We start from the raw sequence: 13643 nt of genomic DNA on the forward strand, positions 1-13643 counted from the left end.
TCATAGAACTCATATTTTATTATAAAATTATCTGAAAGATATATGATTCACAGTAAGTAAAATCATTTGTTTTAATACCAAGAGCTTTTAAATGTCTCTGTAATACTAATTTTCAGATTTTTAAGAATAAGAGCTCAATGGTAAGTTATAGTTGAATTTTTATTACATATTTGAACATCAACAAAAACACATAAAAAGACTCAACCTCGAATGTAAACATTTTATGTACATTTGGGCCTAAGAAAAAGCTGTATAGAATGGCCACCATCAAACAACAAGAGCTGGCGAGGGTGTGGAGAAAAAGGGACTCTAGTGCACTGCTGGTGGGAATGCAGACTGGTGCAGCCACTATGGAAAACACTATAATGTTACCTCAAAAAATTAAATATTGAATTGTCATTTGAGCCAGTGATCCCACTCCTAGGAATATACCCTAAGAAGCCTGAAACACCAATCGGAAAGAATATATGTACCCCCATGTTCATAGCAGCACTATTTACAAAAGTTAAGATCCAGAAAGAGCCCAAGTGTCCATCAGTAGACGAATGGATAACAAAGCTGTAGTACATGTACACAATGGAGTACTATGCAGCTGTAAGAAAGAAAGATCTCTTATCCTTTGAGACGACATGCAGGGACATGGAGAGTATTATCCTAAGCAAAACAAGTCAAGCAGAGAAAGACAAATATTACATGATCTCACTTATTTGTGGAATATAATGAACATAACAGTCTGAGGAACAGGGTAGACCCAGAGACGTGGAAGCAGGGTACAGACTGACAACCCTCAGAAGAGGGGATGGTGGGGGGAGGGAAGAGATAAACCACAGAACTTATATGCATGTACGCATAACCGATGGACACACACAACAAAGCTGGGGACAGGGTGGGGAGCATGTGGTGGAGGGTGTCAATGGGAAAAAAAGGAGAAACATCTGTAACAAAAATAAATTAATAAAAATAAATAATTAATTAAAAAATTTTAAAAACTGGTTATGATAAAAATCAGAGACTTAGCCCTGGCCGGTTTGGCTCAACGGTTAGAGCGTCAGCCTGCGGTCCAAAGAGGCCTGGGTTTAGTTCCCACTAAGGGCGTGTGCCTTGGATGCAGTCTGTCCCCGGCCCTGGTTGGTCGTGCAGGTGGCAGCCACTTGATGTGTCCCTTTCGTGTCAATGTTTCTCTCTCTCTCTCTCTCTCTCCCTCCCACTCTATCTGAACAAAAAATGGAAAAATGTCCTCGGGTGAGGATAAAAAATAAATAATAAATAAAAATTAGGACATTTCAAAAATACTACATAGTACATACATTCTTGGAATTTTATTAATTTAAGTATCAGAATTTCCACCTGGTTTTCCCTATCCACGCTATTTCTGCCTGTATACCCACATTCAAACTCTATCTCCACTCCACAGGCATAGATAGCTCTAGTCAGCGCTGAGTCCAGTGTGGACTTTTAACAACGCCTCCATGATCTGGTCCTCCGGACATTAACAGCGTCTCCATCATCTGGTCCTCCGGACATTAACAACGCCTCCATCATCTGGTCCTCCGGACAGTAACAGCACCTCCATCATCTGGTCCTCCGGACATTAACAGCGCCTCCATGATCTGGTCCTCCGGACATTAACAGCGCCTCCATGATCTGGTCCTCCGGACATTAACAGCGCCTCCATGATCTGGTCCTCCGGACATTAACAGCATCTCCATCATCTGGTCCTCCGGACATCAACAGTGCCTCCATCATTTGTTTGGCCTTCATTGCTACTTTTCTCCAACAGCGAAGGACTACCAGAGATGGACCTGCTGACCCACTCCCATCTAGTTTAAGCCACAGGATCCCAATAGGACAGAAGACTTGCCCACCTTTGGGCTCCATCTTGTTGTATATCATGACGGTAATGCTTTCATAACCTTTCTCTCAAGGTTGGTCCCCAGAGTCTCCTAACATAGCTCACTTGATCCGGTGTTTAGTCCTCTCTGACTCTAGATTCAGACTGAGTAACTGCAAAATCAATGAGGTGGTGCCTCATTAACCTAGGACTCTGAGGTCTAAATTTCATGGACTATCTGATAACCTATCTAAAGAAAACCACTATAATATTAATAGAATTGGCAATCATTGTTTCATAGGACCAAAGTTGCCCTCTGAGTTGGAGACTGAATGGAGCTTGAATATTTGTATTTGATACTAAGTGACACCAGGATACATACCTTTGTGCTCCTCCCAGGCTTCTGATTAGTATTCTAAATGTGACAAAGTGCTCTTTTATCCCAATACCAACCAATTTTTTTTTGAGGTTAGGTCCGTTCTTGCTTTTGCAGAGTCTTTTTTAGCCAAAGAGACTATCAAGTGGGGGAGGGGGGAGACAGCAAAATGATTCATTTTCTATGTTCTTTTTTTTTTTTTTAATTCTCTCGAGTTTACCTGTGAAAAGCCAATATCAATTCTTTATAAAAGTGACTGAATTAAGAGATAAGAATGAAATATAATTCTTTTATAAACATAAGAGATATTCAACCTCAAATAAAATAACAGATTCAACCCCACAGTATGTACACTCCCAGTGAAGTTTCATGCGTCCCATTCTAAGTTTGTAGCACCCTAGATAACACACAGAATCAAAGGTGGAAATACGCCCAGAAGCAGCATCACAGTTCATTAACAGAATAAAGCAAAAAATGGCTAGGTAAATGAATATCACAACATAAAATGTACTGGTGATGAAACTGTAATAAAGTAATGTAAGTGGGGATTGACAGTATTTTTTACCAAGAAGTTCCCAGTTGCATTAAACTAATGCCACCCCCCAAAAACACCTAACCAACCACTCAAACAAAAGTCATCTTCTGTGACTATAAAATTGTGAAGACTTTATACTCCATGGCTCTCAGTCTTGCTGGTTTTCAGAGTAAGACATGAGCTGTATTAAGTAGCTTCACTGATTTCTCCATCTTGAATAACTGCCAGTTCGGGAACTTCATTCATCCTCAGAACCTCTGCATAGAGCAGATAATTATGTAGGCTTCTGGGAAGTGGCAACTGACAGATAAAACTGTCAGATCGTAGGTGTTCTGGTTTTAGACTGGACCGAATTTCCAAACGGCAAAGGTGGGTCAGGGATGGAACAGCAGCTGGAGGAACAAACCAAACAAGGAAAATGAAAATTTTTTAAACATGAAGATAAATGCCTTTTCTCCCATCTCTATGTAGTAAAAGAGAAGTGATAAGTTACTTAAAATTACTTTTGAAAGATGACTTGGGCCAAGATGACCACAATAAACTTTCGTTTTACAGCCTTCACTTGGTTCCTCTCCCTCCAGTCGCGGGCCACACATTCAAAGTCAATATTCAGTGCATATAAAATTAGATGTTCAAATTCTAAAGATCTGGCAATACCAGCTGGTACTTAAGAAATAGATGAACTAACCTTAGAAATGTTGGTTCATAGCAATAAATGTTACATCCCTCTTTACTCTGTTTCTTTGCAAGTGGTCTCTAGATCTACCACATTAAGTGACTAAATGTATAGCTTACAAAAGTTTTCTTTTGCCCTGGCTGGTGTGGCTAAGTGGTCAGAATGTTGGCCTGTGCACCAAAGGGTTGTGGGTTCGATTCCCAGTCAAGGGAACGTACCTAGGTTGTAGGTTGAATCCCTGGCCCCAGTTGGGATGCGTGCAAGAGGCAAGCAATCTATGTGTCTCTCTCACATTAATGTCTCTCTCTCTCTCTCTCTCCCCCTCCCTCCACTCTCTCTAAAAATTAATGGAAAAAATATCCTTGAGTATCAACAAAAAATAAAGCTTTCTTCTTCTTATCCATACCACAGAATGAAATTTCAAAACTGACAAACCAAGAGAAGTGCCTACCATGCCATATGCCCATACACTTCGCACACATTCTCTTTTCATCTTCATTACCTTATAGGATATATGTTACCATGCTATCCTATAACAGATTTAAAACGAGGTCTAAGTAACTTTCCAAAGGTCAAGTGCATCTGATCCCAAAGCATGTGTGTGTGAGTGCACACACACTAAAACCACTGCTGCCAAAAGCTAATTACCAACTAAAGGATAGTCCACAAGCACTTAAGAATCGTTCAATAGTAGTTTCATTTTCCATGACGAGAAGTGTTAACTAAAAAAGTTAATGTCCATGGAAACTGACAGTACTAAAAATAGCTAGTGGTTTTATGTGAATCAAAGTGTTTATATAACACTTTTATTAATCCAAGAAGTCTTGTATAAATCCCCATGAAATGTAATAGTGATTAACAGAGCAGTATCACAGCAACAAAGACAAATAGTATCAATGGCCCAACTGACACCAGAACAGCTGGTCTGACTCCAAGTCTAGGGTTCCTTAAACTGTAATACCCCATAGGGCCTGGGACATACTAATTCTCTAACATATTCCACACCTTCTAAACCACTGAAGTTTATCCAGCATCTTAAAATTTAGTTTAAGCATACTGGTTTAAGTTTAATTTAGTTTTATTCAGTCTGAGAAACACCTTATACCAGTGTTTCAAAATGCCAAATAAGAAAAGCAAAAGAATTATCTGATTTTGTACATAAAACCTGTGTCTAAAAAGAGTGCTTTCTTGCCCTGGCCAGTTTGGCTCAGCGGTTAGAGCGTCGGCCTGCGGTCCGGAGAGACCGGGGTTCGGTTCCCGCTAAGGGCACGTACTTCGGTTGCAGTTTGTCCCCGGCCCTGGTTGGTTGTGCGGGTGGCAGCCACTCGATGTGTCCCTTCACGTCAATGTTTCTCTCTCTCTCTCTCCCTCCCACTCTATCTGTACGAAAAATGGAAAAATATCCTCGGGTGAGGATAAAAAAAAATAATAATAAAAAAATAAAATAAAAAGAGTGCTTTCTTAAAACATGAGTCACAGACTCCCCATTATAAATAAGACTACAGCATCTATAATATATAGCACATTTATTTCCAGTGTTTTCATGTCCATATCTTGTTAAAATTTTACCTTCTTCTGTAAACTTAAGGAAGAATCATCATTCTCACTTCCAAGACGGGAAAACACGGGTTAAGGGAGCACTGGAGGGATTATGCCATGGCATAGCTGGATGGGACTGACAGAGGAATTGACAAGTGCATGGGTTGCAGGGGTGGGGGACTGTTTTCTGCCATGGGCCATTTGGATATTTATAACATCATTTGCTGACCATACAAAATTATCAACTTAAAAATTAGTCTGCTATAACCAACAGACACAGACAACAATACGGTGGGCGGGGGGGGGTAGGGGGGAGTGTGTCAAAAGGGGAAAAAGAGGGACATCTGTAATAAAAAATATTAATAAATTAAGTATTAAAACATTTTTAATACATATATTCTGCCATGTGGATATACCATAACCATCCTTTAAATTTGGAATTATACTTGTATTGTTCTTACAACATTTATCCTTATAAATAATGTTGTAATAAATATTTTTGAGCAAAAAAATAAATAAAATAAAAATAAAAATTAGCCTGCTATATTTGCTCAGGCTCCTTTGGGGAGGTGTGTGATGTTACCTGGTATTGATTTCAAGGGCCTTATCCAACCGCAGGCCGGACATTCCTAACCCTGATAACTAAGAGAATTTTTACTTATATTCAGTTGGAGTTTAATATGCACCTTGTTAAACCGACAGCCCTTCATTCTGCCCATTCTTGTTAATGTAGATCCTTACTACACACCCAGAACAAAGACAAAGGACGGCTGTGCTACCCAGAGGAGAGCGGCTCACTCAGGGATACGGGATCTTTAATGCTTCTCCAGCTTCTCCGATCTGACAGACCAGCTCACGTACAGACCCCCGCTGCCCCACAGCCTTCCACAGCGCTGGCAAGCCTTTCCAGGTCACCAGACTACACACGTCCCCACAGACCCACAGCACTGGCGCCCTATCTTTAAAGCTAAATAAACCATTTGTTTGTGCTAATACATGTGTAAAAGCTTAGTCATTTGGGATCAAACCAAATTGGCCCAGTACACATTGTTATGAGAAGTTTAAGTGACCAGCCCATGTTGACAATCAACATCTCTGATACCAGATCCAAGAGATCTGACTTCAAGTCTAAGGTTCTTTAAACTGTGACAAACACAAAATAGTTCTCTAACATCTTCTAAACACTGAAACTTTCAGAAGATCTTTCCACTTCATAATAATAAAAAGAAAAGAATGTAGCTATTTCAGATATTGGCTCCAACTTTAATTGCACCATTTTTAGCCCCCCCCCCCCCCCCATGAACACAAAGATCACTGGCCTGATGAACAATTAGAGGTAAGAACCATATTCATATGAATTGAAGAAGTCTTTCATCTGTAAATTATTAACACAGAAAATAATATAGCCATCAGTTCCATCTTAGTATATTATGCCAGTGAATACGGGAATTTTATAACCATACATGCAATATTTCAAAGTGTGCAAAATTCCTATGAAAGTTTTAGTGATGCATAGCATTTCCAGATGTGTTGCCACGAGGCTGAGAGAAGATTAAGCCATGCCCTGAATTCAGAGTATGAAAAGCCCAGAAGCTGTAAGTAAAACACACTTTCATGAAAATCTGTTAAAACCAGATTTCAATTTGTTAATAAATCTCTCTTTTCTTGCATTGTGGTACTGATCATAGCTTAGAAAATAATGCCTGAAATCATGCTATACTTTTAAGTTATTTTTCTGACCCAATCATTTTCAATTTAGTATGTTGAATCTAGTTTATTTACAGGTCTATTAGCAGACAAGAAAACTTTAACTTTTCAATTCTTACATAGAATTTTTCAATTTTGTTTCTTTTGTTGTATGTACTGACAGAACAATCCAAACAGGGTACTTTTATAAGAAGTTTTAATAAAATCAAAACAACGATAAAAATAAACCCCACAACTCTTAGTTCAGCTTTCGGCAGCCCGGAACGGCACGTCCCCACACACCCACTGTATTTCCACAGCCATGCGTTGCGAGCCTGCCTTCTTGCCGATATTCAAATGATCTAGCTCAACTGTCCTATGTGGTTTCTATGCATGGCTTTCCACATCAAATGTATTCATTTGACTTCTGGGCTTCTACTGAATTTATATTTTCATCATTAATAAACTGTCTTTCTGACTGGCTTCCATCCTTTTGTTCCCAACCTTTCTTAGTTTACTTGTACAGTCTCTCTCTCCAACTGATTACAACTAGAAACTCTAGACAAAACACAAAAAAGCAACTACCTGAGGACTCTAAAAAATAAATAACAGACATATTAGAGAAGGAACTCAAAATCTGAAGAATGGCTCAGTGGTTGAGTGTCAACCCATGCACCAAGAAGTTGCCCATTCGATTCCCGGTCAGGGCACACGCCCAGGTTACTGGCTTGATCCCCAGTAGGGGACATGCAGGAGATAGCCGATCGATGTTTCTATTTCTCCCTCTCCCTTCCTATCTCTCTAAAAAAAAATCAATAAAAACATAAATTTAAAAAAAAAGAACATGTTTCCCCAATAGCATGTGACTTCGTCTTTTCACTATTGAATTAAAAAATCTTAAAAACAGTTCTAAGTACTTATTTTATGCTTAATTTTGTAAAAATTACAAATTGAGCATAATATGACTTAAATATTGACGAAAAAAAAGTCACAGAGTTTGTCTTTATGTTTTAGAATGCTTAGAGTATCTTGCAGATAATTTTTTTCATTTCCTAATATCTCAAGGCACACTACACCCTAAGGTTAAGGCTTACTATTAACACTAATAAAAAACCATATTTTAAATACTTTTCTTGATATTTCTGAACTTCTTGTGAGTTCAGATTAGTTGATCGTCATTTCTATCACATAACGTGGCTACCTGATAAAGAACAGGGGTGCAGATCTACAACTATTTTCTTGGTTCAGTTGTACTTGTACCTTTAGTACTATCCACATAAAACACTGTTTCTTTGCAGAAATATTTTAAGCCACTTAGCCAATTTTGAAGATAAAACTGGTGATACAATCATAGGTCCACTGAACTACATACAAGACACTATGTAAAACCATCTAGCATAAGCATTTCCTGTGATTAGAAAATTAAAGAATGAATCATGGTCTCATAATGTCTCAGAAAATAAAAACCCATTTTTCATTTCCCTAACTTGTTTAGGGAACTACTGCCCAGCAGTCTGATAGGACAAAATTATGTTCAATATTATAAAGCAAATTTTAACTCTCTCAAAAAACCTTTCCACAAAGTCTCAGAAACCCCTGTTCTATCATAGTACAGAGCATACTCTCTCCACCTCTTGTCCTCAAAGAAGTCTGATCTTCCCAAGGAAATTACTTCCTTGACCAACTATTAAATAGGATTTTCTCATTCTTCCACACTTTGCCACACCAATCACAGGTCTAGGAAGCATTCTCATAATTCTTCTCTCTGTACCACCTTCACACCCATGTTTTTCTGTCTTTAAATTCCAACATACAACACTTCTATCCTTCCAGATTTTTCTTCCCCTTACTGCCACAAAACCCAAAATCAGTATCATTGAGACCTCAGGCCCCCTGACTCCTCCTGCCATCTGGTCTACAGATCCCTTTCCTTTCTCATTTCTTTTCCTATCTAGACTGAAATCTATGGCTCCATCATTTCTGTTCTTTTATTTTATCATCCCAGTTCTGTACTCTGACAATCTCCAGGGTCAGCCTAACCATTTTCCTTCTGCACCCCTTACTGAGAAAGCAAAGGAATGCTGGGAAAAATGTGATCATATAACCACATAAACTAGTACCACTTCCAACTTCCACCAGGCCCACAGAGTAGCTCAGCAAATATTTCACTGGTTGACAACTCATTTCCCAGAACAACCATTCTAAATCATCAAGGCCCCTACCCAACTCACTTCAACCTCCTTCTTCAAAGTAAAAAGAAAAGGTATCCTAGGATCTCTCTCTGAGCTTCAGATCCTCAAACTATAAACTGATCTATAGCCACCCATCCTCACCTCTCTTCTCCTAACAGGAATGGGCCTGTTTGAGGCTAATCGCATCTTCCTCCGACATATCTGAAATGTTATTACATAAATTACTGCTTTTATCTCCAAATCTTTAATCTAACACTATGTGTGTGTGTGTGTGTGTGTGTGTGTGTGTGTGTGTGTTTGCTTTTTGGTTGAGTGTGTGTGTGTGTGTTTTACAAACTGAGACTCTTTGATCTATGAAACATGTTCAGCCTCTCTCGTCTTAAAAAGAAATAGAAAATTCTGCCATGACCCTCCCTCATTCCCTTTTAGCCACACTGCACTGGTTAAAAAACTATGTTCACTTTATTTTTCATTCATAGATTCTAAATCAGTGTCTGATACATAGTTGACATGTAATTAAAAATCCACTCACTGCCCTGGCTGGTTTGGCTCAGCAGTTAAGAGCGTCAGCCTGCAGTCCAGAGAGACCCGGGTTCAGTTCCCGCTAAGGGAATGCACCTCGGTGCAGTTTGTCCCTGTCCCTGGTTGGGTTGTGCGGGTGGCAGCCACTTGATGTGTCCCTTTCACATCGATGTTTCTCTCTCTCTCTTCCTCTCTCTCCCTCCTGCTCTGTCTGAACAAAAAATGGAAAAATGTCCTCAGGTGAGGATAAATAAACAACAACAATAAAAATAAATAAAATAAAAATCCACTCACTAAAAAAATGAATGAAAACATCTAGACTTGTTTGTGCTTACTTATAGAAACACCTACATGATAGCTTCTCTTTACTAAAACTTCTGCCTATGGTCCACATTTAGAACTAACTAAAATTATAGAGTATGTAGTTAAAAGTTCTCAAATAAACAAGTTACCAGAAGTGAATGTTCTGCCCTCACTGCCTTCCCACCTTAAAACAGATATTTGGGACCTGAAAAATAATTTTCTTTTGTTTTAACTGGGATACAGCTGTCCCAGGGTTCTGCCGGCACACATATCCAAGACAGTATGTATCTGGGAAGATAAGATGAGCTTTCAAATAATACTGGTGACCTGATAGGTAGAAGACTTGTAAAAAATTCTGCCTTAATTGCTCCAGGGCAACAAATTCTCCTCTCTTAGCTTACCAACAGACTGTTGACAACATGAAAAAACAGTTTTAACAGCAAAATGTCCCAGCAAATGTGCATATAACCCACAGTACCTAGACTAGTAATGATTTTCCTACCACCACAAACAACAACAACAAAAACCCATTTGGATAAGAGGCTGTGTAAAGCTAAAATTATAAATGGGCAGATGGAACCTTGATAACATGTTAACTATAAATTTATCATTAAAAAATAAAGCCAAGTCTGCTCTTCAGGGCAGTCTGCAGGACCCTGTCAGCGAAAGCATGGTTCTGCGCAGCTGTGAAGGCTCTCAGCAGGACTGGCATCTGAAGGCCAAAGGTCTCCTGCCCTATGGACAGTCAAGGAACTGTGGGCAGAGAGTTGTGCACATGGACGTCAGAATCATCTGGAACCTAGAATGACTTCAGAACAGAGAAGAAAGGAAGTAATAAATATAAGCCAGGTGCCCAAATACACAGTAAGTGTGACTAGTAACTGGAAAGTCAGTAACAACAATGACAAGGGTAAGAGTGGGAGCTACAGACGAATGGGATAACCCATAAAGGGGCTGTTTTCTACAAAGGAGAAGGGGGAGTCTGAAGGCAGCAATGTCGAGCAAGAAAAATATAAAAGAAGAAAAAAAGTTTCCTGCTCTATAAATAGAAAATCACGTTTCATTTTTTAAGACGACAGGTAATTACTGATTGGGTTCTTAGTAATAATGCCTCATTCAAATTAATAGCATCCAGAGTAATACCTCTAGAGTTCAAAGAAAAACATTGTAAATAGTAGGTTCTGAGTCTCACCAAATATTTACCTTTATTAATTCTACAGGCACAGACCCTGTGACTAGATACAAAGAACAATTTATCCTATAGTTTTAAAGAGGCAGCTCTTTACTCCCCATATTTCCTCAGTCCCCACCAAACTTCCCAGCTTGTCAAATGTATTATCTAAAAACTGCAAGTCAGGGCTGTGCCCTCCTCTCATCTTTGTAACAAGTAACTTAAGATATACCACTTTTGAACAAGACATATGTTCTTGCTGTAGAAAAACAAGTATTCTTTTAAAAACTGGTTTATTAACTTCAACTAGAAATGGCTTGAGTAGACAAATGGAATGTTAGTTAATTATTACCAAAAAGGTACACTTCAAATTTGCAGTTATATGTCAATTTTTCCATAAAACTGGAAAAAAATTATTACCAGAAAGCATTATAGTTCAATTATTCCTAAACCTAAATTTAGTTTCTGACAGTTATGACCCAATCATTAACAAATATAACAATCTCATAAAATAAGTTGCCACGAGTTAGCAGCTTTGTGTACTTAACGCAACTGGTTTATCTTGAAGAGTACATGAGGAAAGAGCATTGCTCAAAACTAGGAGCGCTACTCCAAGTTTCAAAGAAGCTGGTGGTTTAAACTGTGGATACTTGCTCAGCCCACCAAATTTAAGGAATCCTCAACAATGTTCCCTGGGTTTCACAACAGAATACTTAGCCTAAGACAGATAAACCTTAATTTTTCACTTTTCTTTTGCTTATACTTTTAAGATCAACTATCTCTTTTTCTTTTTAACTTGTCTTTATTGTTGAATGTATTATAGATGAGCTCCGTTTTCCCCCCATTGACTCCCTCCTCCACAATCCTGCACCCCTGCTGCATTCCCTACAGTATTGTCTATGTCCACTGGTTATATAAGTTCTTTGATTTAGTCTTCCTGTCCTCCCCTTCCCCTTAATGTTCATCAGCCTAACAACTAATTTATCCTTCTTAATTCTTTCACCTTTTTCATCCATCCCCCTAACCCCCCTCTCATCTGGCAGCCATCAAAAAGTTCTCTGTATCTATGAGTCTGTTTCTGTTCTGCTTGATCATTTTGCTTGTAGATTCAATTGTTGATAGATATGTATTTGTTGTCATTTTATCGTTCATATTTTTGTTCTTCTTCAAGAAGACCTGTCAGCCTGGATGGTGTAGCTCAGTGGCTGAGTGTCGACCCATGCACCAGGAAGGAGATCAACAGTTCAATTCCCACTCAGGGCACATGCCCATGTTGTGGGACAAATTCCCAGTTGGAGGCATGAAGGAGGCGGCCAATCGATGTTCTCTCTCATTGATGTTTCTACATCTCTCTCCCTCTCCCTTCCTCTTGCTCTAAAAATCAATAAAGAAAAACAATTTTTTTTAAAAAGAAGACCTATCAACATTTCATATGATACAGGTTTGGTGGTGATCAACTCCCTTAGCTTCTTCTTGTCTGGAAAACTCTTTATATGTCCATCATTTCTAAATTATAGCTTTGCAGGATAGAGTAATCTTGGTTGTGGGTTATTGCTTTTCATCACCTTGAGTATTTCTTGCCATTCCTTTCTGACCTGCAAAGTTTCTTTTGAGAAATCAGCTGACAGTCTTATGGGAGCTCCCTTGTAGGTAACAAACTGCTTTTCTCTTGCTGCTTTTAAGATTCTCTCTTTGTCTTGAACCTTTTGCATTTTGATGATGATGTGTCTTGGTGTGAGCCTCTTGGGGTTCATCTTGTTTGGGACTCTGTGCTTCCTGGACTTGTATGTCTGTTTCCTTCACCAAGTTAGGGAAGTTTTCTGTCATTATTTTTCAAATAGGATTTCAATTTCTTTTTCGCTCTCTTCTCCTTCTGGCACCCCCATGATGTTGGTACTCTTGAAGTTGTCTCAGAGACTCCTTACTCTATCTTCATTTTTGGGGGGGGGATTCTTTGTTCTGATTAGGTGTTTTTTGCTTCCTTATATTCTAAATCGATGGTTTGCTTCTTAGCTTCACCTATAATTCCCTATAAATTATTCTTTATTTCAGCTAGTGCATCCTTCATTTCTAACTGGTCCTTTTTTATTTTCTTGACATTCTCACTAAATTCCATGAGTATCCTTATAACAGTGTTTTGAACTCTGCACCTATTAGGTTGCTTATCTCCATTTCATTTAGTTGTTTTCCTGGAGTTTTACTCTACTCTTTCATTTGGGACATGTTTTGTTGTCTCCTCATTTTGGCTGTTTCCCTGTGTTTGTTTCTATGTATTAGGTAGAGTTGCTATGTCTCCTAGGCTTTCTGGGGTGGCCTATTATAGTAGGTATCCTGTAGGGTCCAGTGAAACAGCCTTCCTGGTCACCTCAGCTGGGCCCTCAAGGTACACCCCTTGTGTGGACTGTTTACCCCCTGTTGTAACTGAGTCTTGATTGCTGTTGGCACATCAATGGGAGGGATGTACTCAAGCTGATCAGTTGCAAGGACTGGCTGTGCCCATTGACCACTGTCCTCTGACTACCTTGGAGGATCAGCTATGCAGGGCCCACCACACAGAGCAAGACTTACTTCAGCAAGGCTCTGGTACCCACTAAATCTAGTCCTTGAGTGTGTCACTTGTGGAGGTGGTTGGGTGGTGGTACTTTGACAGGGTCTGAAGCGGTCCACTGGGTGTTCTGGCTCTGGGGCAAGGTCAGCCTCTGTCTGTGTTCTACCTGGGATGGCAGGGATAAGCTACAAAGCAATCTACAGATGGCTGCTTCTTGTGCTGGTCTTGGAGGTGCAAGGCAAAGCCAAACTGTGATCCAAGGCT

General features: G+C 39.3%; 1 protein-coding gene across 8 annotated transcripts in view; it reads right to left on the bottom strand.

Annotated features, from left to right (window-relative positions):
* Positions 1-1269: 1269 nt before the first annotated feature.
* Positions 1270-13643, bottom strand: part of ASB3 (ankyrin repeat and SOCS box containing 3) — a 110740-nt gene continuing 98366 nt past the window's right edge. For 7 of the 8 annotated variants that reach the window (XM_036262148.1, XM_036262154.1, XM_036262155.1 and 4 more), the window contains exon 10: positions 1272-3134. In XM_036262148.1, the coding sequence (XP_036118041.1) occupies positions 2929-3134 (206 nt within the window). In that variant the 3' untranslated portion in view covers positions 1272-2928. Of the gene's footprint in view, positions 3135-13643 lie in introns of all 8 variants that reach the window. The other variant, XM_036262156.1, reaches the window with a different exon arrangement.

This window comes from Molossus molossus, unplaced genomic scaffold, assembly GCF_014108415.1.
Source record: "Molossus molossus isolate mMolMol1 unplaced genomic scaffold, mMolMol1.p scaffold_m16_p_15, whole genome shotgun sequence".
Taxonomy (NCBI): Eukaryota; Metazoa; Chordata; class Mammalia; order Chiroptera; family Molossidae; genus Molossus; species Molossus molossus.